Raw genomic sequence first — 26856 nt, 5'->3', positions numbered from 1 at the left:
ATAATTCTTTTTGAGTATCAACTATGTGTCAGGTACTGTGGTCAGTATTGAGTAAAGAGTGGGGACAAATTCATGTGACTACTTTCATGGAACTTAGTCTTTTTTTTTTTTTTTAAAGATTTTATTTATTTATTTGACAGAGAGAGACACAGCAAGAGAGGGAACACAAGCAGGAGGAGTGGGAGAGCGAGAAGCAGGCTTCCTGCTGAGCAGGGAGCCCGACGGGGTCCGATCCCAGGACCCTGGGATCATGACCTGAGCCGAAGGCAGACGCTTAACGACTGAGCCACCCAGGCACCCCTGGAACTTAGTCTTTGGGGGAGATAGTAAGATAAAAAATTACAGCTGCTGAATGGTCCCTTTTTTCTTAAGTAAACTCCAACTCCAAGATCAAGAGTCACGTACTCTATCAACTGAGCCAACCAGGTACCTGAATGAGGGGTCCTCTTCTTATCCCTTGGAGAAAACCAAAAGTACAGCAAAAATGACCTATTTCTGATTGGGTGGTCAGAGGTTTCTCTGAGTGTGATGGTTAGTTTTTTGTATCAATTTAGCTAGGCTATGGTTCCCAGCCATTCAATCAAACACCAATCTAAGTAATGTTTTGAAGGTATTTTATAGGTGTGATTAAAGTCTATAACCAGTTGACTTTAAAGAAGGGAGATTATCCTAGATAATCTGGGTGGGGCTGATCCAATCAGTTAAAAGGCTTTAAGAGCAAAGCTGGAGCTTTCCTGAAGATATTCCACCTATATAGACAGCAGCTTCACCGCATGCATGAGAGTTCCAGCCTGCCCTACAGACTTCTGACTTGCCTAGCCAGCCCCCACAATCAGGTAAGCCAATTCCTGGCAATAAACCTCTTAATTTATATCTCCTAGCGGTTCTGTTTCTCTGGCTGAACCCTGACTAATACACGGACGATGGGACATCTGAGACTTGAACCCGCGGGGGGGGGGGGGGGCGGAGGGCAGGGCAGGGAGCAGGGCAGGTGGAAGCGCTCTGGGGCAGGGTCAGCTTGGCTTCATGGAGGATGAAAGTGTGATCGGAGAAAGAGGAAGAGGAACACGACAATAAGGAAGAGAGAAGTAGGCAGGGGCTGGATCTAGCCCAGAAGTAGGCGATGGAAAGGAGTTTAGGAGTTTGGATTTTATAAAGAATGGGAAGTAAAATAACTGGATTGGTTTTTAAAGGATGATTTTGGCTGCAGGAGAATGGCTTGGATGGGGGGTGGAGGGCAGGGATGGGGGTGTGACTTTAGAGGTCAAGGGTGGAGGGAACCGACTACCCAGGAGAGATGGCGGCTGAGCTTACATTGGAGAGGTGGCAGAGTCTTGCCGGTGAATTATATACACGGAGGTGAGGAAAGCCTAGGATGCCTATTGAGTTTCTAGCATGAGCATCTAGGTGAATGGTGGATCCCTTTACTGAGATGGAGATCAAAGCACCAACTGAGGGTGTAAATCAAAAGCTCTCTTCTATACGTTTTAGGTTTGATACAACTTTGAGGCATCCAAGTGGAGATGCCAAGTAGGCAATGGAATAACCAGATGTGAAGTTCGGTAAAGAGGACAGAACTAGAGATATTAACCTGAGAAAGCCAGTAGGTAGGAAGGTATTTAACTTATGGGAATGCTGAGATCGCCCAGGAAGAGAGGAGCTCACCCTGAACAGAAAAGGGCGCAGGGGCCTGGCAGGAATCTTAAGGAGCAGAGACCGGAAAGCAGACTGAAAAAGAACGGTGGGGTATGATGAGATGAACATGACGTGTGCTGGACTGGACTAAGCGGCTGTTTTAAATCCGAGTCTATCCATCCGCAGGCTGCCCTAACCATCAACCAGTGGCCACGTACGGCTGCCTCGCACCAGCCGCCTCAGCCAGGGGGAGGAGAAACCACTAGCCCCGGCAGGCCCCGCCCCCTCCCGATCCTGCCAGGCGCTCCAATCGCTTGTAGAGATCATCGCTGGACCCAGGCGGTTGTGTCGATCTCCGCTCCAATTGGAGACAGGGTCCAAACCATGGCGGAGAAGGCTCAAAAGAGGTGAGTCCGCTGTTTGAGAAAAGCCTATTTCTACACTCCGCAGGAGTGGAAAATCTGCTGTTGGGCGCCAGTGGTAGGGACTAAGATGGTGTCTCATCCCCGGTGCTCGGCCGGGCTGGTTCTTAAAGCCCGGACCTGGCGGCCCTGAGGGAGAAGACGACGAAGTGGATCTGAGGGAGGATTGGGAAGGGATGTGGAATCGGTGCCAGAAGGTTTTTGTTCTTAGATCCCGCCGCCCTCCTCCGCAACGCGCCGGCGCAGAAAGGGTCTCCGGAGGCGTTGCGCGGGGAGCTTGGCGTCGCCCACTGCCCCGGGACACGGAGGGACACCCCGCTCCCCTAAATCCTGCTGCGTTTGGTGCTGCTGGCCACTGTCGGCGGCTTGTAGCAGTGTCCTCCGCCGGGCGTTCCGAGACACCCGCGGAAGTGCTGGCCACACCCCAGTCCCCTCCTGCCCATCGTGGGCGGTGTGCCTTTGTGCAAACGCGTCACTGTCGCTCGTGTAAAGGGGGCCTGCGCCTGGACCAGAACTGTGTGAGACGGTCCGCTCGGCGTGGATAAGCTCCTTTGCAAGCATGTGAGGACAGCGATGGTGGCGGCTTGTCCAGCAGTCTTCACTGCTGGAAACTGGTGGTGGAAAGGAACGGCTTGGGTGGGAGAAGTGCTTATGTTAACCATTTCCGAAAGCCCAGCGTTGAGCACCCTCTACTGACTGTTCTTTGAACAGGAAAACCGACAAACCTTGGTTCTGTTGTAATAAATTAAAATTTAGGGTTTTCTCCTATTGAGGCAGGTAACTGTAATCTTTTTTCATAAGCTGCAGAGGATCAGATCTACTATGAAAATTGTGTGCAGTATATAGTAGTGTACGGTGGAGATGATATTGTTGCCTTGTTATTTTAGTAGGTGCTCGGCTAAGCCTTTTCCTCCCAGCCGTCTGAGCCGCCCCCCCCCCCCGCCCCGCTGCCCCACGGAGATGTTTGGACCGCGTTTAGTTGGTCTAGTCGTGAATTTAATTATTTTATGCCTCAGGGAGAAGTAGGCTGATCGGGACACAAACTCTACCTGGGTCCTCTCCCTTAGGCATAAGACTGGACAGAGGGACATTTGGGAATCGCTCCTCTCCTCACTTGTCTAGGACAAGTTAAATGTTAGATAATGCTCTTTTCCTAAAAAATCATAGTGAGAGGGAAGCTGAGGAAATTGAAACCCCAAATAAGGTCTAAAACAAGAGGTATTTTATAAAACCTAACTTATTTGACCAGGGCCTAGTAAAATTGCATTATTTTAACACACACACCCACTCTAAATGGAAACCATCAGAGGAATAGCATTTACAAATGGTGATGCGTTCAAGGACAGCATCATTCAGCTCTCACAGGAAAAATACCCAACATGTCAGGATGTTCCCAGGAAACTTTCAGCTAACAGAAAAGAAATGCTTGGTGTTCGGATAATGATGCTCCAGGGACGAACTGCTTCAGGAAATTTCTAGTCTCTGGGCTTCAGTTTCCTCATCTATAAGATGAGAGGGTTGGGCCATTTCTGCTTTCTGTTCCGTGGTACTAAAGTTTTTCATGTACTGGGTAGAAAGATTGTATTTTTTCTGTGACTTCAGCAGAGTTAGACACAACCCAGATGCATCATTTCTAGAATTTCATTAACTTGTGCCTTGTAGAAAGTCACTGTATGTCAAAATGATGGAAACAGATGTAGCTGTGTCTGATCTCACAAATATTTCTTGAAGACAGACTCAGGGATTATTAGTTTTTGTTTGGTATATATTCTTTTTACTTAGAGCTTTAAAAATACTTGGTGGTAGGAAGGTTTGTTCACTGAAATTTGTAGGAGAAAAAAATTGTGTATGTCTCCTTTTTTTAGTTTTCCTTATCAGTAGGGAAGTTGGTGTGATTTAAGAAAAATATTTTTGGTGTTACTTTGCACTTGTATTAGGGAATATTTAGGGAGATTCTGGAATGTGAATGATGGAGAGACATGTTAAAGAGTTTGTACCCTGGGGGCGCCTGGGTGGCTCAGTCGTTAAGCATCTGCCTTCGGCTCAGGTCATGATCCCAGGGTCCTGGAATGGAGCTCTGCATCGGGCTCCCTGCTCCGCGGGAAGCCTGGTTCTCCCTCTCCCACTCCCCCTGCTTGTGTTCCCTCTCTGGCTGTGTCTCTCTCTGTCAAATAAATAAATAAAATCTTAAAAAAAAAAAAGAGTTTGTACCCTGCTGACTCTCAGAGCTTTATTTCTGGTCTAGAACTCTCATGAGCTCTGTGTTTTCACTTTCTTACTGGGTCTTTCTCTTGAATTTTCTGTGGACCGTCAACCTAGGTTAATCTAAAATTTAACAAAATAACCTCATTTTTTTTCATTTCCTTACTTTTCTATGTACTGATGATTTTCAAATCTTCTAGCAGATATACCAAATATCTAGTAATCATCGCATAATCTGTCTTCTTTTTTTCTTGGAGATCTTCCCCTTGAAACCCTCTATCATCTTTGCTCTCTGAGGCTGATACATGGCTGTTGCCCTGATAATTTCCCTCTGTCCTCACACACTGGGGCCTCTGTTTCTAGAATCTATCTTGTCTGTTGGCTTTCTTTTATTTAGCTTAGTACATCTTTCGGCATCTTCCTAATAAAGAGTACTTAAGAGGTAATTTTTTTTTTAAGTTCTTGTAAGTATGAAAATGTCTTTATTCTCCTTCCATACTTGATTGCTAGTTTGGCTGGATAGGTAGCTCTAGTTTGAACGTAGTTTTTGCTTAGCATTCTGTACGTATGGTGTTCTGGTCTTGTAGCCTCCAGTATTGCTATTGAGGACTCTGATGCCATTCTGATGATTTTAATCCCTCTGGGTGACTTTGTTTTTGGTTTTGGTTTTGGTTTTTTTGTTCTGAAAACTATAAGGATCTTTAGCATGGCATTCAGAAATTTTAAGATGATGTTACTTGGCGTGGGTCCTTTGCATTTGTATCCTTTTAGAGTTAAGATTAATATCCTTTAGTAGTGGGAAGTTTTCTTGTATTATTCCTTAATAGTTTTTACCACAAATTCTTTTTTCCTTTTGAGATTTTCTTTTTTAATTTTTTTCGAATTTTTTTCCCTTAGAGATAGAGAGAGAGCACAGTGGGAGGGGCAGAGGCAAAGAGAGAGAAGAGCAGACTGCCTGCTGAGCTGGAGCCCAATGCAATGCAGGGCTCTATCCCAGGACCCGTGAAATCATGACCTAAGCTGACCCAAGAGTTGGACGCTCAACCGACGGCACCACCCAGGCGCCCCTTGAGATTTCTTTTCTAATTTTCTCATTTTTTTCTGTCCTATTTTCTTTTCTTTTTTCCATTTTGTTCTACTTTCTGGAAGAGCTCTTTTTTTTAACCTCACTCCTAGTGATTTCAATTTTTGGTCGTTTTTAATCTCTAGGAGCTCTTTCTTAGACTTTGTTCCTTTTTCATAGACTTTTGTTTTATGCAGTAGTGTCTCTTATTTCTCTGAATTATAAGGGTTTTTTTTTTTTAAGTTTTCTTTTACTACCTGAATTGTCTGTTTTTCCTCAGACTATTTTTTCCTCTTTGTTTTGCTTTTTTCCTTTTTAGTTGGAGGCTTTCCTGATTTATCTGATAATCTCTGGCTCTCGGTCCATTATTAAGAATGAGAACTAAACAACTGGAAAGGGAGCTGGTGGGCTAAACTAAACAACACAGGGAAAGGGGAGCTGGTGGACTCACTGTTGCTCTATCATCATTACCTACCTCTGGGCCTGATGTCTCGAGTGCAGTGCCCACAGGGAGGAGCAAACTTTTTCTATAAAAAGGTAGTTTTATCTTGCTTTTTATTGTTAGGGAGTATATAGTATTCCAGTAAGTTGATGATTATATTTTATTTCATTACTCCTCCTCCCTGGTTTCATTATTCTAAATAACGTGGCCAATTTGTGCATATATATTCCTCCTATTGAATTCTTGATGATAGAACTCCAGAATAGATTTCTAAGGTCAAACATGGTGACTGTGTTGATGATTGCTGATGCATATTGGTACAGTATTTTCCAAGAAGTGCCCTGATATTGTCAACAAAAGTGTCCCAGTGTCTTAAATTATAGGTGCATCATCATTTGATAGCCATCATAAATGGAAAAGCAAAAACACCTCATTACCCTGAACAAACTAATACAAGAAATGGACCAGAATATGATCATACTGACTATTCCAAGTATTCATATTTATTTCATAACACAACCTTTATTTCTTATTTACATTGACTTGTATCATGTTTCTGCTCGTACAGTATCAAGCATCCTGGATGTAATATGACACAGAACAGTTATAGACAATGGTCTGGAAATACTATAACCAATGCCATTGTGAATATGGCATAATAGGGTTATATTTGTGATAGCTGGTTATTTATTTGAAGATTGGAAGTAATGAAAAGTGATACTAATGAATAATAATTTTTTTTTAAGATTTTATTTATTTGACAGAGACACAGCGAGAGAGGGAACACAAGCAGGGGGAGTGGGAGAGGGAGAAGCAGGCTTCCCGCTGAGCAGGGAGCCCGATGTGGGGCTCAATCCCAGGACCCTGGGACCATGACCTGAGCTGAAAGCGCCCCATGAATAATAATTTTATCCTTGGTTAAAGAGGATTGTTGTTGAAGCAGTGGGAACAATGATTTAAAGAACAAAACATTGGTCTTGGGGCACCTGGGTGGCACAGTGGGTTAAGCATCGGACTTTTGGTTTTGGTTCAGGTCGTGATCCCAGGGTTGTGAGATCAAGCCCAACATCGGGCTCAAGGGCGGAGTCGGCTTGAGATTCTCTCTCCCTCTGTCCCTCCCACTGGTGCTCTCTCTCTCTCAAACAAATAAATCTTTAAAAAAAAAACTGGTCTTAAAGGGAAACTAAGAAGTCTAAAATTAATTAAATGATACTTAAGAGTTACAAGAAAGTATTTTTAGGTAAAATGAAGTGGGGGAGGGCATATAGGGATCATGATTTGAGGGAGACTTTTTAAGGAAATAGGGATAAAGTTTCATCCCGATTATGGAAATGAATCCAGGACCCCCTTAGCACCTGGTATAAAGAAAATTTTATCACTCTCTTTTTTGTTTTGTTTTATTTATTTGTATATTGAATAGGCAGTGCATTTGTAGGATTCAAAATGCAAACAGTTAAAAAATGGGCATGTAATGAAAAAGTTTCCGTCTACCATTGTGTCCCTGCTATCCAGTTCCTCTCTCTGAAGGTGATGTATATTATTAGTACCTTGTCTGTTCCTCTAGAGATAGTTTGGAAATATTCAAGCAAATACAAATATTCAGCAGTTACGCACTAGTGCAGCTGTATTGGTTTCATCATTTGTAAATGATGCTCAAAAGTTAGAGAAATTTAATGTGCTAATCACTTAAAATATTTTGTTAGAATGGCAAGCATGTCCTATTTAAGTTCACGTTACATATAATGAAAATTTGCATTCACCAAGGAGGACAAATATAAAAACATGAACCTGTCTCACAGTAAAACATTTGGAAAAAAAGAAAACCTGGCAATACAATTTTTTTTAACCAAAGAAATGTCCAAAAAAAGACATGAAAAACAAATAGAAAGTACCATTAACATTTTTATACTATTTACTATATGTTAAAAATAAGCAAGTATTTTCATACATGAATATTTGTAGAACTTAAAAAATAATATTGATACGAATGAATCATTACACTCTACATTTATGGTTCTTACTGGTTGAAAACATATTTGCTAAAATAAGAAAGCAAGTCTTTAGAAAATTAATAGACCAAAGCATGAACATTTTGGTCAAGAAAGTTTCAACTGTTTTACATACCAGGTTTTAATAATTTATTTAAAATGCATCATTCATGGCTTAGAAAGATAGTTTGATAGGTTTTGTTGATCTTACAGACCCAGAACATACTAAGGATATTAAACATCGTACTGAAAGTCTTAGCCAGGGCAATAAGACAAGAAAAAGAAATAATATGCATACAGATTGGAAAAGAAGAAATAAAACTGTCCCTATTCACAGACTACAGAATTCTTTATGTGAGAAATCCCAGAGAATCTATGTGAACTGAGTGGGTTTAGCAAGATTTTAAGAAACAAAGTCAATATGCAAAATTATTCTTTCTTTTTTTTTTTTTTAAGTAGGCTCCACACCCAGCATGGAGCCCAATGGGGGTTTGAACTCACAATCCTGAAATCAAGAGCTGAGACAGGAGTCCAACGCTTAACTGACTGAGCCACTCAGGCAACCCCCAAAATTATTGTATTTCTATATACTTGCAGTGAACAACTAGAAATCAAAATTTTGAAAAATCCAAATAGGATTATAAAGTCAAAATTGCTAAAATGGTATTGCTGCTATTTTATAGAAGCTGAGTACACATTTAACACCATCAATAATATCATTACTACTAAAGAAAATTCTTTACTTAATAAGAACAAGTTACCAAATGATTATCAGTTTACAGGGGAAATCGTTTGGTATAGTTCTCCATGTCAGCTCATGGCCCAGCTAAGGTAGCATTTAGCTCGATTCAGCTGTGTCAAACAGGACGTTACAGAATATCAAAAAGCATCAGTAAATTATTTGGAAGTTAGTAATTTTGGGACAGTTTGCACTCCAACTTATTTCACTTGATAATCAGTTTTATAACATATATAGTTAGAGAATAAATAGGAATCTTTGTAAATTTTGAATCTCTACATTGATTTCTATATTAGTATTACCTTGCTGGTTGTTAAATATTTTGAATGTACATTCTTTTTTTCCTTTTTACAAAAATAACAGTGTGTTATATACCATCCATTTTCTGGCTTTGACTTTTTTTTACTTAATATAACTTGGAAATTGTTCCAGATCTTTACATAAAGGATTATTCTTTCTTTTTTATGACTGTGTATTAGACTGTGTTGTACCATAGTTTATTAACCAGTCCCTTACTATTGGATAGTTAGGTTGTATTCAGCTTTATCCTATTTGGAGACAATGCTGGTGTTAAAAGAATCCGAAGGCTCTTTTATCAAGCATTTTATTTCTATTATTTTTTAAAAGATTTATTTATTGGGTTTACTGGGTGGTTCCGTTGGTTAAGCGGCTGCCTTCAGCTCGGGTCATGATCCCAGGGTCCTGCTCAGCAGAGAGCCTGCTTCTTCCTCTCCCTCTGCCTGCCGCTTTGCCTGCTTGTGGTCTCTCTCTTATCTCTCTGTCAGATAAATAAACAAAATCCTTAAAAAATTTTTTTATTTATTTATTTTAGAGAGAGTATGCGCAGGGGATGGGGACAGAGGGAGAGAGAATTTCAAGCAGACTCCCCACTGAGCACAGAGCCTGACACGGGGCTCAATCCCGTGACCCTGAGATCATGGCCTGAGCAGAAACCTAGAGTCAGTCGGTTAAGCCACTGACTCACCGAGGCACTCCCTCAAGCATTTTAATAAGGTATCGTTATTGATTTTAGCCTGATGGATAGTATGCCTCCTGAGAATTTTATAATATATTAAATACCTTATTCTCTTACAGTTTTTTTTAATCCATTTTTTAAACCATTTTCTCACTGCAGTGTCAAGTTCACTTCTATAACAATATTTTTAAAACGTACCCATAGTGAATATTACCTTTTCCTTTCTACAGTGTGAAGATTGCTCCTGGAGCAGTTGTGTGTGTAGAAAGTGAAATCCGGGGTGATGTAACCATAGGTAAGAAAACAGTTTATTAGTGTTGTTTCTCAAAAATTGATGTAATTTAATTTATTTCAGTGCTTTACAGTTAATTAGGTTTTATATATTTATGTTTCACTGATGTCCTAATTTTATTGACCAAATAATTTATTTTTCCTATAAGTGTTTTTTGTTTTTTTTTTAAGTTTTATTTATTTATTTGACAGAGACAGTGAGAGAGGGAACACAAGCAGGGGGAGTGGGAGAGGGAGAAGGAGGCTTCCCGCTGAGCAGGGAGCCTAATGTGGGGCTCGATCCCAGGGCCCCGGGATTATGACCTGGGCTGAAGGCAGACGCTTAACGACTGAGCCTCCCAGGCGCCCCTGATGGACACTTTTTTAAGATTTTATTTTTAAGTAATCTCTACACCCAACATGCGGCTCAAACTCAAAACCCTGAGATCGAGTCGCATGCTCCACCCACTGAGCCAGCCAGGCCCCTTGATGGACTCTATACTGAAACTTCTATCTGGTAAAATAATGAGGCAATATAATAAAGTCATTCATTTGTTTGAGAAACATCAGTTGTGTACCTACTGTGTGCCGGCACTATGCTGGCCCTAGGGACACAGCAGTGAACACAGCAGACAAAGGTACTGCCTTCATGGGGCTTATGTACTACTGTTAACAATGTGGACTGTGGACTCTGAGACCTGGGTTAGCATCCTTGCTCTTTACCTGCTGATTATACTCTTTACCTTGATTATACTACTTAACCTCAACAACCTTCATTTTCCGCATCCGTGGGTAATTGTGTGTATTAGAATTAGGTTCAGCTGCATAGAGTGGTGGCTTAAACGATGCAAAGGTTTATTCTTTTGTATAAATAAGTATAGAGGTAGGCAATTCAGGGCTGGTTAGTTGATTGTCCAGGAGCTCCAGCCTTGTAGGCCAGAATGCGATAGCTAAAGCACCAAGAGTGATCTTGGATAAGAAAGGGAAGAACTGGGGCGCCTGGGTGGCTCAGTTGGTTAAGCGACTGCCTTCGGCTCGGGTCATGATCCTGGAGTCCTGGGATCGAGTCCCACATCGGACTCCCTGCTCAGCAGGGAGTCTGCTTCTCCCTCTGATCCTCCCCCGTCTCGTGCTCTCTCTCTGTCTCATTCTCTCTCTCAAATAAATAAATAAAATTTAAAAAAAAAAAAAAAAAAAAAAAGAAAGGGAAGAACTGGAGACAAAGGGTGTACCTCCTAGTTGAGTCAGCTTCCTTTAAATAGTCTTCCTGAAAGTTCCACACAATCTCTCTTTGTATGTGTGATGCCTTGGATTTAGTGTCATGGACACATCTAACTGCAGGGAAGGCTGGGAGATCATAGTCTGAACTGGTCGCTTGGCTTCCCTCAGCCCAATAGGGTTCTGTTACCAGGGAAAAGGGAAGCATGAATATCTAGTGGCAATTAGCAGTTTTTGTGACATGCAAAATAGGAGTGCCCACCTCATAGCTTTTTGAAGGATTCGATAAGAGACTATTTGTGAAAGTCATTGCCCAGATCCTAACACTAGCTAATCGCACCATTAAATCTTAATACTGTGTAGCCTTGCTAGAGGTGAGATCCAACACTGAAATCAAATGAACAGTTTAACAGGTGGCACCTTGCTTATATGGACATGATTAAGTTCTCCCAAACTTACATTTTAGCCACTTGTTTTTTTACATATGTTTTCACTGCATATCATGCCCTTGGAGCTTTACTAACGTGAGTCCATCCTTACTAGCAGCTGCGTGTTACCAGAGTAGAGCTTTCAGAGAGAAAATATGCCCTGTTCCCTTATACTAACAGTATCTTTAATAGGAAAAAAAATTGTGAATTTTACTAAGTCTAAGCCTCCAACCAATTTAGGCATCATGTCTTAGAGAACAAGTAAAGATTGTGCCGGTATTATGGAACATCATTAGGAATTTGCCAGGTTGGTTTATTTAATTACTTTAAATAGACAGAATTTCAAAGTTTAGAAGATGACCCAGTTTCTGTTCAGTGCTGTTAACTCTTTAATTCCTAAACTGCTTACAAACTTTTTATGAGGAGAAATCATGATGGCCACATGTTTATCAAAGTGCTGTTCTGCATATTTTAATCTGATATTTTTATGGTTTTCATCATGATTTGAGGAATAATCCTCTCATTAGCTCACAAGGTATTCTACAGTTAGAAGGAAAGACTAAAATAATGTAGCTAATTACACATATTTTCCCTTTCATTTCTACTTCTTCCCCATTCTAAACTAAGTATATTATATCTACTATGTAACAGATACATAGTATAGATACCTCTGCTGGCATGAACATACAAAGGTGTATATACATGTTTGTGTGTATGTGTATTTCTGATTTGGAAAAAACTCCTGTTACTTGTAGAAGCTTTTGTAGAATAGCAGGAAAGGCTTTCTCCTATGAAAAGGAAAGGTGGACCACTGGCCGCTAGCATGGGATTGGGGCATGAGGGTATCAGGAGTCAGCGCTCACTTTTCCTGTTTCTCCTGCTGTCTCTCACTACTTTGTGTTCCTCTCCTTTCTCCCCCCACTTTTATTATTTTTTAATAAATTTAAGAACAGCTCTATCTTCTCTCCTCCCCCGAGAGCAACTAAAACCAACTAAAAGGGGGCGTGGCCTCTGTGTCCGCTGCTGAGGGGCCCCGGGGGTGCTGGGGGCGGGGGCAGAGTCGAGGTGAAGGGCATGAAGGGTGTCGGGGGGTCTGGAAGTGGGCGGGGGGATGGCTGGCCTGGGGTGGGCCCTGTGATGTCTCCTCTTCCCCATCAGGGTCTGTGTCGCCAGACTCCTCCTCCTGCTGCTCCCAGTCGGTCCCTGACAGCTTCTTGTCCTGGCTTTTGCTTCCCGTCCCACCATTCTTCCGGCCCCTGCGGGTACCCTTGTCCCTGTCATGTGGTTGTCTTCCCCGTCTCGCTGCATGTCAGGCACAGAGGCCACCAGGTCCTTCGAAAGGTCAAACTGCTGCCCCAGCTCCGCGCGCTGCTTCAGGTGGGATGTGGTCATGGTCTCGGCGTTTCGGGACTGGGTCACCTGGCAAGCCTTCTTCAACAGCGACTCGGAACAGCTCAGGCGCCCGGGAGGTGATGACAGGCACTGCCGCCGCCACCTTCCCAGTGTCTTCGTCAGTTTCCGTGATCTTGATCCGCGCCGGCGGCAACCGCGCGTTGTACGTTTTCTTCTTGATCAGCATCTCGGCCTCTCTCGCCGGGCGGGGCCCAGCGCCGCGCCCGCAGCTTCCCGGCCCCCCGCCCCGGGCCTGCTCGCCGCCGCCTGCCGCGGTTCCCCCGGCTCCTCTCCTTTCTTTATTCTTATTAACAACCTACCGTCCCCAAATGTTGCAATTATGTAAGGAAATACAGTGTTTAAATCTACTTTCCATATAAGTTTTTCCTCTAGCTGATAGCACATGGCTCTGTCGTTAAAATGTAAAATGACAGTTCAACACAGATTTTCAATGATAGTTTATAGCATAAGAAGTGGTCATAATTTTTTAACTAGTGATTTGAAGCTTATCATAGAATGGATCTAAGTTAATATTTGTTATGCTTATTTTTGACCCAGTTTTTTTAAAAAAGAAAATTTGCTGAAATACTTTACAGAAACATCTCAATTTTTTAAATTAAGGAAAAGATTCAGAAGTGATATAGTTACCTACTGTTTGATCTTTTACAAGTCTTCATTTTCATTATGAGTTTCTTATCTTTTTGTTTTTTTGTTTTGTGTGTGTTTCTTGTCTTTAATTATATATGTAAGTATGGAAACTTTCCAGAATCGGTATTTAGATAGCCATTTCTATCATTGTTATATTTGGTATAAGAGATCTCTAATCAGGGGCGCCTGCATAGCTCAGGGTTAAATGTCTGACTCCTGACTTCGCGTCTGGTCATGATCTCAGGGATGGGAGACCGAGTCCCACCTCAGGCTCCGTGCTGGGCGCCCTGGGCATGGAGACTGCTTAAGATGCTCTCTCTCCCTCTCCATGTGTTCCCCCTCCAAATATATATAAATATAAAATCTTTTGACTGCTATTAATTCATATTTCTGATATAATACATCAGATTAAAAAGCTCCAAGGAGATAGGAAGTTAAATCAACTAGGAGAGTAGAGAAAAGTCATTTAATTAAAACTTACTCTCTCCACCATGTTTTGTTTTGTTTGTTTGTTTTTTCAATGTATGGCTTTTATTGGTTTTTGTTTGATTTTGCTTAACTTAGAATAAAGTCTTTTTCTCTAATGCTATGGATAGGGAGATTTGAACGATTAATAAGCTCTATTTTCTGGGTTAAGTAGCAATAAACTTAAGTGTAGTTGAATTAGTGGATTTTTCACAGGATGTTATGCATAACTTTCTGTCCCCTAGTTGGTTATACTCCTACCAAATTATTCCATTCTGAAATATTTCGGAAGGAAAGTAATTTTTTCCTTCTCTATGTTTCAGTGGTGTAGTAGAACTTTAAACCTGATCTTCTATTCTCCTAGAAAATCAGCTATTTGGTTTATCAGAGAAACTAGTCTGAAGCTTTGAAGTATTGTCCTTAAGCAGAAACTCTATGACTTGAGGCTCTGCTGGAGCCTTGACCCCTTTCATTAGAGGCTGCTAGGAAACAGACCTTGGGGAAAATAACAGCTCTCTTGTTAATTACAATGTGGGTAAACAAGGTTTCATAGTATCAAGCCTGTTTGTAATTAGGCTGCCTTGATTCCTGGGCCATGCATTATTTCCTTAAATCTTGCTTTGAAAGCTGAAAAACATTTCAGAAAGTTACTTCTAAGCAAGTTCTGTAGTCCCATTATAGAGTGAAAGTCAGTCTCCTTGTCTTAGGACAGGGCTTGGTTGGGACATTGCAGTAGGAAGGCAGAACTCCACACAGTGGTAAAACTTTGAGATGGAAGCCCTTTGTCCCACTTACTCTGTCTTTCTCTCCATTAGAGTTTTTAATATAGATCAAAAGCTTCCCTTTACCGTGGAAATCTTTTTCAATAAGGCAGAACGGTGGCTTTGACTTGAAATTCATCAAATACAAAGCAGTTCTTAGAGGTACTTCAGCTTACAGGTAAAAAGAATTGTTTTAATTTTCAAAGGAAAAAGCGTATGGCTTTTTGAACTATTTATTGACATATGAAAATGTGCACAAAGATTGCTTTCTGTGGCAAAGATAGACAGGAAAAATGTCCTTTACCAAATGAGGGGAATGGAAATTTGATGCGAGGAATGCCTTTCTGGCTGTGTTGCGTCAAGCCCAGCCAGCCATTTAGAAAAATAATTCATCAGCCGGTAAGGCAACTCCAACTCTAGACACATTTATCCAAACAAGGAGATAAGCCAAATAGGGTTTCAGCACATTTGGTAAGAAAATATACAAACTACCCTGCCAGCGAGAGCTCCAAGAAAGTTCACAACAACCTTTAAAAAAAATCTTTCCATGGTGACAGATTTTTATTTTTAAAGCATTTTAACCTCAGTACCCTTAAACTTGCTTTGAAATCAGACCCATTCTAGGTAAAAGTGTTTCTCGCATGTAGAAGAGTGTGGAGCAGTCTTTGCCCACATTTTAGTCCACTGCGGCCGCCCGGGACTTGGAATAGCACTTGGACTCCTGGGCTCTCTGGTGCCAACCTCCAGCACAAAACTGTGCAGAGACGAAGCCCACGCTGGACCGCACACCTGCATCGGAACTTCCCTTTAGCAAGCTCTCCAAACCAAAATCTTAGCACTCACGTGCTGAAGTACACGTGTACTAACCTCTCTAGTCTCTGCTCCAAAAGACCTGACAGTTTATGATCACCCATGACTTTTGTTGTTACTTCACAATTCAAAGTTGATTCTCTCACCTTTTAAGTTCTTTCCGCCCGGAAACACGAGGACTTGTAGTTTGGCAGTGCTGCCAGCAGGGGGAGGTGCTGTCTTAAATGCAGGTCTCACCCAGGCTGGTGATCCTGCTTTTTATCTCTGGGCCCTCAGATTTCTAACCAGGAGTTTTCCAGTTTATCTTCTAGCTAGCTTATTAGTAATGATAAAAATGATAATAACAACAATAAAATGCCTGGTTAAAATAGCTCAGGCATTATATTTAAAAATTGTGTAAGACATGGGGACTTGAGTTCATTTTTTTAAATTTGTGTTTGTATAATTAACATGTATTATATCATTTTGAAAAATGGAAATATCAGTTGTTTTCAAAGCTACACTTTAGAGAAACTTTTAAAGAAAGACAGGTTTCAGTGATAACCTTTTCATACTAGTCCATTCTCAGGTAGCTTCTTGAAAGTCTGCTTGTTGTCAAAAGCTACTGCTTGAGGACCAGCAGAATATCTAGTGCCCCTGGCTTCTTATCTAGCAGTAGCAGCAGATCTGCTTTCTATCACAGCATGATGATCTCTTCCCCGTCTAAGATTCTAATGCTAGCATGGAAAATACTTTTTAAATTTCTTTTACTCTTTTACAGTAATATGTAAATTTCTCCCCTCTGGTTAAAAGGAGTTATCACCCTAATAACCTGAGTAGAGGAGTAAAGTGGACTCTTTTTTTCTGTTTCTTAGATCAGAAGGAGTTTTTTGCTTATTATGATAGTTACACAAATAGCTTTTGGTGTCAGATAGCGATGAACCTCCCATTTTTAACAGCTGTGGGCCAGACCCTGTGATCTCCCTTTGAGACGTTATTTCATATAATCCACACTTCAACACAATGAAGTAGGTTGCTCTAGGTCTCATCTTTTTATAGATGAGAGAACAGGCATTTGAGAGATGAAGCATTTAGCCTTTACGTGGTAGAGGCCGGAGCCGGGCTTTCTAGACAAGGGGTGGGGTGCTGGCAGACTATAATTACAAAGAACCTAAAATTGAATGATTTGTCCCTTTTATCATAGAACATTTATTTTATTTTTAAGATTTTATTTGAGAGAGCGCGCGTGCAGAGCAGGAGTGAGCACGAGCCGGGGGAGGGGCAGAGGGAGAGGACGAAGCAGGCTCACAGTGGAGCAGAGAGCCCAATGCGGGACTCCATCGCAGAACCCTGGGTTCATGACCTGAGCCAAAGGCACACGCTTAACCGACTGAGCCACGCGGGTGCTCTGTCATAGAACATTTTAAAGTAAAATGCAAATCTGGTATTGTGCAAACGACAGACTTAAATTGGTTCACATAGCTGGAAGACCTATAAGAAATTTCTCGTTTCAGAGGAATCCAGTGTTTGTTTCAGCATTGTTTAGCACCTCTCCCCCAAAAGTGATAACATCTAAATGCCCATTATTAAGGGCTTGGTTACATAAATTATGGTATGTTAATATGATATGAAATACTATTCAGCCATTGAAAAGAATAGCTAGCTAAATGTACTTCTATGGAAAAATCACCATGACTTTTCAGGTGAATAAAGCAGATTGCAGAATAATAAGTACTATTCCTTGATTAAAAAAAAAAAACAACTATGTGCCTATAATCCATATTTTTCCACCTTCAAATTCTATTCTTTAACTTTGAGATGAAATATATTTTATATACAGTGACATTTACAGGTCTTAAGTATACAGTAGAACTTAAGTCTGGAATAATATATCCCAAACTAGTTACCTCTAGGGAATAGGATTAGCATAAAGAGAGGATCTTTCACTTTTTGCTTTGTTTGGATTTTTATAATGGGCACATAATACTTTTATAAATGTGTGTATTTTTTTAACAAAGAAAAAAAAGTTATACATGTTCACTTGAGAACCTTCCCAGAGATCCGAGAGATCCCATCTTCTATTCTGAATAGAAGTTGCCAGAGAAATTTAATTTGGCAGCTGAGGATTTGGGGAGCCAGAGGTGACAGAAATAACAAAGCCTCTCTCATGTTGTTTCTTTATCAGACCGTGCGGTCCTTTGACTGTGCATCCTGTCTTGGGCCCCACCCTCCTTATCAGTGCCCAGCTCTTCATTGTTAGGGGAAAAATAAAGCTGCGCGGAGGTTCCTTCCAATTCTCTAGGCACCAGGAACACCTTCTTATTTATTTTAATACATTTGTGTATGAGTATGTTAAGTATTTCCAGTTTTCAAGATAAACAAAACAAAGAAGATCGGTGAGCTCAAAAGGGCAAAAGTAGCCTGTATTCCTTTATGTTTCCCTGTGACATATAGCACTAATCTTGCCTGTCACAAGCAGATAATGATTGTTGAGTAAGTTAATTTACACGAATACTGAATGACATGGACAGTGGCATCTTCCTGACTGCCTCCCCACCTTCTGGCAACACTTCTGCCCACCCTCTCTTACTTTCAGAGTGGTTACCTCACGTCATCTTATTTACCAATAAAAATAGCCTTGGCCTTGGGGGTGGGTGGGGCTGGTGCTGCAGGGAGGGGTGCATTTTCTCATGAGTGGTTTCATTATCACCAAAATGCTAGCTAGGCCTTCCAGGAAATTAGGAACCAGGGGAAGGAATGTGTTAGCGCTCCAGAATCGGGTCCCTGTTTGAGCAGTGTACTGCCTCCTTCACCCTGATGGTGAAATGGATGTGCTAAGACCCCTTCCTGCTCCCTTCAGTTTGAGATGGGAGACATTGCCTCAGTCGGCCTGTTTCAGAGCCTTAGGACTCCAGTAACCACCTTTGTCTCCTTCCACTGCCTCCCTGTAACCTTTTTCTGGTTAAAATCGTATCTTAGGTCAGACACAACAGAAGCTCCGCCTCCTTCCAGTGGTTAGGCTTGTTGTAGGGATGGTGACAAAGTAACAAAGGCAAGGTTAGTTTACATATTTCCTATCTCCCTTTCCACCCATATTTCCTCTTAGCCACTTAATAAAAAGACTAACTCTGTAGTTCACTAGCATAAGAAAGCGTTATGTGGTTCACTAGCATGAGAAAGCACCAGCATTGTAAGCAAAGAGAGCCTCACTTTTATGAGGGAAAGCAAAGCATGGAAGGGAATTAATTTTTATTGCCAACAATGTGCCAGAATACCGTGTCTACAAACATAATCTCATCTAATCCCTACAACGACTCTGTGAGACTGGTATTCTCACCACCCCCATTTCACCGCTGAGATAACAGAGGCTTCCAAATAGCGGGTGAGCCAGGGCTGTCTGGCCCCAGAGCCTGGGCTGTCTCCACTCACCTTGGTTTGAGATTTGGCACGAACTAGTATTGATAATAGCTGAGGAGATAACGTTTGTAAAGTGCCTAGTGTGGTGCCTGCCTGCTTTAGAAAATGTGCCTCCCAATGGCCTCGACCCCCCTCGATCATCTCCCCTCCTGTTGGAAGCGTAGCCTCCACCAATAATTCCGTTTCATCATATTTTTAACAGGACCTAGGACGGTGATCCACCCCAAAGCGAGGATTATTGCTGAAGCCGGGCCGATAGTGATTGGTGAAGGTAACCTCATAGAAGAACAGGCACTTATCATAAATGCGTGAGTACGACTCTTAGAGATACTCTGAACTAAGGACCACAGATTGTGTTTTTGTTAATTTCAGCTATCTATAGGAACCTTTTACAACAGACATCTGGAAAGCCCACTATTTTAGAACTAGAGAAACATTAAGGATTTTTTCAACACAAGTAATTAGTAAACGAAACGAGACCAGATGGGTGAAGAGGCTTGTCCAAGGTGAGAGAACTCGTCGGTGGCTGGGTAGAATCCCTCTGGGTCTGATAACCTTCCCCTTACGTGTCACTCTCTTCTGTGCCTTAAGCAGACATTTCCTGATTCCAGCGACTAAGTGCTGTGCTGACCACCCCGAAGAGAGTCTTTTGATTGGATTTCTCAGTTCTGGCTGAAATGTTATTACTCATGCCCAGACACATGAATTTAACTCTGATGTATATTTTCATATGCTTTGTGGGGGTAGCACCCAGAATTATATTTGAAAATTTGGGGGGTTCTAGAGGCAATTTTTAACTTTGAAGATTAAAGAAATAATAAAATATTAAACATGTACATGATCTTAGTGAACTAGACTGTAATACCAATGCAATTTTCATAAGCATTTTGTAAAGCTTTCTAGATAAAATTTTGGCAGGAAATTCAAGCTTATACCTAATTTATAGCAACAATGTATGGAATTTGTAAGAAAGACCTTGGGAAAATATTTAACTGTGATAAAGAGGTTGATTTGTCTTAACGCTTACTTAGAATTTGGGAGTTTCTTACTATATTAAACAGTTTCTTTTTAAAATCTATTTTGGCACCTTTAGTGTAAGTCAGTTGACAACAGCTATATTCTGTAGTAACTCAACTGTCAGAGATAAAGCTCCATTTAAAAAATGGCTTCCTCTTAGACCACAAACATTTTATGTTCCAAATATTTCAAACTACTTAACAGCATGAAATAATTATTTGATGTGAATATCTGTTTGCATTTCACAATCTCGAATGATTATTAAGAATGGAAAATTTTCAAGCCAGGCCTGATTTTGATTCTAATTTAACAAGCTAAAAAACGATAGCCAGCAACATTTTTACCTTGTCCTGGAAAAGGCCCTCTGGGCTTTGAGCTTTAATAATAAGCAAAGAAAAGCTGATCTATGACTTCTTTAGGCATCTGCCTCGGGCTTCTTTACATTTCAATAGTTCTTTTTCAACTCAGAATCAATTCTTCAGCACAGAGGATAAATAATTCACTTAGATTAAGAAAGTACTTTTGTAGTTACATATTTTAAGCTTGATGAAGGTAAAATTGAAAGAATGAACCCGAATTCTAAAACAAGAGAATTGCTTATTGCATTATTGACTTTGATAATTTGTCTCTTCTTTTTATAGTCACCCTGATAATATCACCCCTGATGCTGAAGATCCAGAACCGAAACCTATGATCATTGGCACCAATAATGTGTTTGAAGTTGGCTGTTGTATCCTTTACAATAATTTAAGTAAACTCTTCTTCCCAGCTGTCTTTAGTATTCAAATCTATTCCATAGAAATTGTCATGTTTTAGCTATCAAATATATCAAATATATTATAAGTGTGCGTTCACGCACACACATACATATCTTTAGGTACCATCTTGCTCCTGTTGCATAATTTGTTGACAGGTAGCAATGACTGAGTGGTAGTAGACATAGAAGCAGGAATCCTGGCTTTCATCCTGATTTAGGAACCACAGCTCTGTCCATTTGGTTCCTGTATAGTTTAGGTTAACAGAATGTTGTCCGATGCAAAGAAATGGTGGATAGGGATGGAAATACTTCATTCTTTGTTTTTTTTCCCCCGGAGTGCTACCATTTCTTGTGCTTGATTTTTGTACTCTAAAAAGATAGTAAAATGCTTTCATGGTGTCAGCAAAACATTATTTTTTGATAGGAAAACTTGGAGGAAAAAAATCTAAATGTTTAACAATAGCAAAATATTTAAATAAATTAAGCTGTATGCACAAAATGGACTATTAAGGCCATTAAGCAGTCATTTTAAACTATGTTTTTAAAGATTTTAATGTTATGGAATAATGCTTGCTTGCAAAGTTAATTGAACCAAATAAAGTGAGCTGTGAAAGTTTATATGGTTTGATTTTATACAGTTTGATTCCCAGTTATATAAAGGGAATTATATGTATTTATATAAAGATATATCAGACTGTTAACAGTGTTAGCTTTAAGTGATTTGGTGATAAGTAACTTTAATTTTCTTAAGACAATCATGAAAATATGTCACTCATAGAATTGGGGTAAAAGATGCTCATTTCTTTAAAAACTATAGAAGGCATTATGTCTGCTTAGAGATACTTATATTTAAAGATGAAAACTTTACTTTCAGGCTGCCCTGAGCAAGCCGTTCTGGCCAGACTGGGGCTGCGTGGCCCTTCCCATGCCTTTGTCCTCTGCCCCAGGCAGGATAAGGATATAGTGAATTAGGGACACCTGGGTGGCTCAGTGGGTTAAGCATCTGCCTTCAGCTCAGGTCATGATCCCAGGGTCCTGGGATCGAGTCCTGCATCAGTCCTTGCTCAGCGGGAGCTTGCCTCTCCCCCTGCCTGCTGCTCCCCCTGCTTGTGCTCGTTTTCTCTCTCTGACAAATAAATAAATAAACTCTTTTTTTAAAAAAAGGGTATAGTGAATTAGTGGAGGGAAAAAAAGATGAACACATTTACAATATTTACTTAACTCTGGCTTACAGATTCCCAAGCCATGAAAATGGGAGATAATAATGTTATTGAATCAAAAGGTAAGCTATGTTTGGAAATTTTATTGTGAAAAGTGATTACCTCCTTTCTCTTTATTGTGTCCTAGAGAACAACCTAAGTAGAAACTATGGCAAAGTGGAAGGAAGGTATGGTTGAAAGTGGACTAAAATAGTTATGAGACTAACTCTTTACCTATGTTTAATACATTGAATTAAAAATTCAGCCGTTGGTCTGCCTGGGTAGCTCAGTTGGTTAAGCATCCGACTCTTGATTTTGATCTCAGGGTTGTGAAATTGAGCCTCATGTCAGGCTCCAGGCTGGGCGTGGAGCCTGCTTAAGATTCTCTTTCTCTTTCTCCCTCTGCCCCTCCCTCCCTCTCTTAAAAAAAAAAAAAATTCAGCTGTGTACATTTAAATCAGGATTGAATTAAACCATAATGTTCAGATGAAAGATTTGAAAAAGATTTCTGCTAAATACTAATGTCAATGATAATTTAGTTGATTAATATAACTGCAGAATTAAAGGAAAAAAATCATTTTCTGTAGCAGTTTGCTTTCTTTAATTGCAGGACTCCTTTACCCTAGCCAGTCAGGAACAAATGGAAGCTACTTATAAATGGAGCTAGGCAGGAGGTCTTGTAAAGTCACCACCGCTACTGGAAAGCAGCTCCAAGAGCATGTCCCACTACAGTCCAGAAAGAACCTGAACAATGAGACATCTTTAGAATAATGATTTATCTTTGATGGTCCTGATTGGTGTGAAAGAAAATGTTTCTTTTTTTTTAATTAATAAAATTAGACTTTTTGTTAATCTACTTAATGGTTTTTATTTTAATTTGGATTACCAATTATTATCATTGTTATTTTCTATTTATTATATACTTACTATGTGTCAAACCTTTGCTCAGCACTTTACATTTAATATCTCACTTATTCCTTACAACAAACTGTAAGTAGGTCAGTCTTTCCATCTTATAGATAAACTTGCTCAAAGAATTTACAGTGACTTGCCCAAGGTCACACAACTAGTGAGCAAAGCTCTGTTTTAATCCATTTAGTACTAGTCAGGCGCCTGCCTGCTTTACAAACTCTGAACTGAAATATTTCCTTAATTTTCTTAAGGCTAGTTTGCAATTTAATACTTCAGTCATTTTAGAAAAATATTAACGTTCTACTCATTTGTCTTAAATTGCAGTTCTTTCTATGTTTTTACTGCAGCTTATGTGGGCAGAAATGTAATATTGACAAGTGGTTGCATCATTGGGGCTTGCTGCAACCTGAATACGTTTGAAGTCATCCCTGAGAATACAGTGATCTATGGTGCAGATTGCCTTCGTCGGGTGCAGACTGAGCGACCACAGGTACTAGACCCTGTCTTTAAAAAGAGTTCTTTCTAAAAGAAACAAAGACTTAAATACAGAGAACAAACTGGTGGTTGCCACAGGGAAGGTGGGTGGAGGGGATGTATGAAATAGATAAAGAGGATTAAGAGCTACAAACTTCCAGTTATTATAAAATAAATAAGTCACAGAGATGAAAAGTACAGCACAGGGAATGTAGTCAGTAATATTGTAATAATAATGTTGCATGGTTGCTGATGGTGACTACATTTATCCTGGTGAGCACGGGGAGTAATGTTTAGAATTGTTGAGTCACTATGTTGTACACTTGAAACTAATATAACACTGTATGTTAATTATATTTCCAAAAAAAAAGTTCTTTCTAGGGCTGCTGATTTTCCCCAGAATACCGCATAATTGTTTTAATGGGGTAGCAGTCTGCTATTTAAAAAGCAAATGATTAAAATAAAACATCAAAGAAACATCCCTAAAGCTAGAATTTATTTGCAATGAAATTATTCAGTCTTTTTTTTTTTTTTTAAGATTTTATTTATTTATTTATTTAACAGAGCTAGAGAGAGGCGGTGAGAGAGGGAACACAAACAGGGGGAGTGGGAGAAGGAGAAGCAGGCTTCCCTCCAATCAGGGAGCCCGATGCGGGGCTCGATCCCAGGACCCTGGAACCATGACCTGAGCCGAAGGCAGAAGCTTAACCAACTGAGCCACCCAGGCGCCCCAAATTATTCAGTCTTTAAGTTATTATCAAAAATACATACAAAGATGACAATGACAAATTGATAGAAAAAAGAAAATCCAGAGATGTTATTCCTGGTCTTAAGTGTTTTCACTGAAGATGCATCACCAAACTTTATAAACTGTTGATTCACTCTTAAAATCCTCCAGGGTAAGGAATGACCCTACCAAATTTATATTGGACAACCAACTTGGATCCATCTATTAGTTTGCCAACATAGACGACTTGAAAGTAAACACAGTTTGTGAATATGCAAATGTGTTTGGATATTTTCCTGGCTTATGAGAAATTATCTTTTCTTCCTCCTAAGAACCAAGAATAATGAAGAACATGTATTTAGACTTTCATTTAGGAAATAAATAGGGCATTTGGGGCTTTCTTTGGACAGAAGACATTCTGATTGAGGTTTTGAGCCTCATTGCTTGGCCCACAATATAGTGCTTTAGTTACCCAGCCTCTTTCCCCTCCCCCAAAAGAAAATATTTTTCAAGACATTTATCACTTTGCATCTGATTCTTAGCCATACTTTATCAGAAATTAAAACTCCAGTTCTCTTTGGGGTATTCTGTTTCTCTAACATTTGGCTTTTATTACTGTTCTAAGCAAGTATGACTTCCATAGACTAAAAAGGCAATAAGAACAAATCAGTTTTTCTTTTCACTGTCATTCTGCCTAACAGCAAAACTGATTGAAGAGGGAGAAACGAATTGGGTTGAGGGAGATTAGAATTAAGTAAGTAAGAATATCTGAAGTTTAACACCTACTGTTTTCCACATTTCAGTGATCACAGTGATCACGTAGAGGTCCTTATTAAAGGAAGGATTCCCCAGACTTATTGAATCACAGTGTCTAGGGCAAGGGCCTAAAACTCCGTGTTTGTCATGAATGCCCCTTGTGAGTTTCACAGTGAGGGAAGTGTGGGCAAAGCTGATGCGGGAAGAGTGAAGAGCCGATAAGGACTGCAGCTGCGTGCTGTGTAGGTCCTGTGGGAATCCGCGTGCTCCAGGTTTCTACTTAACGTTGTTGTCTGTGATTAGAACTGTTTAATTTTTTGGAGGCCAGGGTAAAGTCTACAAAAGCAGGGTTGAACACTGAGTCGTGTGTATTTTTTCTATGTAAAATCTTTTGGCTTTTTCTTATTACCAAACTTAACATACATTCATTGTAAATTAAACAAACAAACAAACAGGTAAGCAAAAATAAGCCAGTGAAAATAACCTATATTTCCCTGGCCTGGTGGTAATTATTTCTGCCTGCTACTCTTAACTTTGCCTTCTGCTTGTCAGTCCTTAATTATCTTATCTTTTTAGCCCCAGACACTACAGCTGGATTTCCTGATGAAAATCTTGCCAAACTACCACCACCTAAAGAAGACTATGAAAGGAAGCTCAACTCCAGTTAAGAACTAAGAACAATATATGACATCAAGATAATAGTTTGTCTTTGACCACTGTCTTTTGAAAGGGCCACAGTGTTCATGCAGTCTTAGCAGTTCCCAGAATAATACATGCTGACTTTATTTTGTAAAATTGAGTCAGAGAGGAAGGTAATGGATTTTCACTGTAACTGTCCTCTATAATTTATATAAAATGCATTATTTTCCTATATCCTTGCTCCTTTTCTGAGAATTTACAGGTTTGGTTTATTTTTCTTTTGTCATATAAAATGTTGGCCATGGATTTTAGTTGTATAAAAGATTCCCCGTGATAAGAAAGGACATATTGTTATGTATTTATATTCTAGCATATATTGTACTAAATAAAAATGCTAATGACAGGACTTTAGTGGACATACTTTAGTCAATTTTTCTACTTGTGTTAACTTGCCCAAAATAGATCTTTTCATTTTTATTGCATACTAGCTATATTAAAGCTAATGTGTTTATCTTCTTTTTGGCTTTGGAGCTGTTTAAAATTTCAGGTGAAATTTCAGCAGCTGTTGAATTAATTTGACTTAATTTTGTTTCCAAGAAAAAAATTTTATTTTCATTTTAGTAAAACAAATAATTAGGGAAAAATGTATTCAGTAGCATACGAAATCAGTGAGAATGATCTCTGATGAAAATGACAAGTAAATGACCATTGAATGGTCCTGGGTTTCTGAAGGCAATAAAACTAAAAGAGATTTTGATATATTTATAAATGTATGAAATGATTTTGGCATACTACATCATATATCAACATGACTGTTGATGTTATAATTTATCTAATTACATAATGGCAACATTAAGGATTTTGTTGTCGTCTAAGTTTTAATAATTCAAGTGCATACATTTGATGGAACAGACTCTTCAACTTTTGAATCAATAGCTGTTGATTCATACTAAGACATTAAATACTAAGATATTTTCTCTTAAAATTAAATACTTACATAGTAAAAACAATTTTTGAAGTTCTGAAACTGACAGGTACAAATTAGCCTTTGTTCTAAATTTGAATGATTCAGTTTTGGTGAGAACACTCATGACTCAGGTACTACCACATATAGTGGGTTGTAAAGAGGATAACATCACATAAATGCCCTATTTTTGATAACTGCTGTTTATTCATTTTTCCGTCCCTGGTGATCTTAACTTCAGATTTTGTTGATCATGGAAATTTTCTAGAGAAAAGATCAGAAATTACAAAACTGCCTTTCAGAGGCTCTGCCAGTTCCAGAATACTATCTCTGGACAAGCTCTGGTATGCTAATAAATGTCCTCTGATCCAAACGGTGTAGGTAATGTGTGAAGACAACAGGGAGACACTCCAAGGACATGGTAGTAAGATACCCCCAGAGATTTAAACTAACTAAGTCCGCATGTGGTGAGGAGCCCCATTGTTTCCTAGAAGTGATACTAACTCATTTGAGAAAGCAAATGTGAACAGAAATAGTCAATTTGCCAAGAGTTTGG

General features: G+C 39.8%; 1 protein-coding gene and 1 pseudogene across 1 annotated transcript; one reads left to right on the top strand and one right to left on the bottom strand.

Moving 5' to 3' along the window:
• The first annotated feature begins 1911 nt into the window (after positions 1-1911).
• DCTN6 (dynactin subunit 6) lies at positions 1912-25852 on the top strand. The gene is made up of 7 exons (XM_036107109.2): positions 1912-2042; positions 9698-9762; positions 19058-19163; positions 20514-20602; positions 21864-21911; positions 23088-23230; positions 25274-25852. The coding sequence occupies exons 1-7, from the start codon at positions 2020-2022 to the stop codon at positions 25370-25372; spliced, it is 573 nt and encodes a 190-aa protein (XP_035963002.1). The 5' UTR covers positions 1912-2019; the 3' UTR covers positions 25373-25852.
• LOC118545058 (dr1-associated corepressor pseudogene) lies at positions 12376-12962 on the bottom strand (annotated as a pseudogene).
• Positions 25853-26856: the final 1004 nt, after the last annotated feature.

Source organism: Halichoerus grypus, chromosome 3 (genome assembly GCF_964656455.1).
Source record: "Halichoerus grypus chromosome 3, mHalGry1.hap1.1, whole genome shotgun sequence".
Lineage (NCBI taxonomy): Eukaryota > Metazoa > Chordata > Mammalia > Carnivora > Phocidae > Halichoerus > Halichoerus grypus.
The sequence above is the reverse complement of the archived record's forward strand: the minus strand, read 5'-3'. Positions and strand labels throughout refer to the sequence as shown.

Excerpts from the sequence above, each read along its gene's own strand:
- DCTN6 (XM_036107109.2), top strand. The coding sequence starts at position 2,020 with ATGGCGGAGAAGGCTCAAAAGAG. Across the intron at positions 9,763-19,057 it reads CCGGGGTGATGTAACCATAG|GACCTAGGACGGTGATCCAC; the intron begins GTAAGAAAACAG and ends TATTTTTAACAG. Across the intron at positions 19,164-20,513 it reads CAGGCACTTATCATAAATGC|TCACCCTGATAATATCACCC; the intron begins GTGAGTACGACT and ends TTCTTTTTATAG.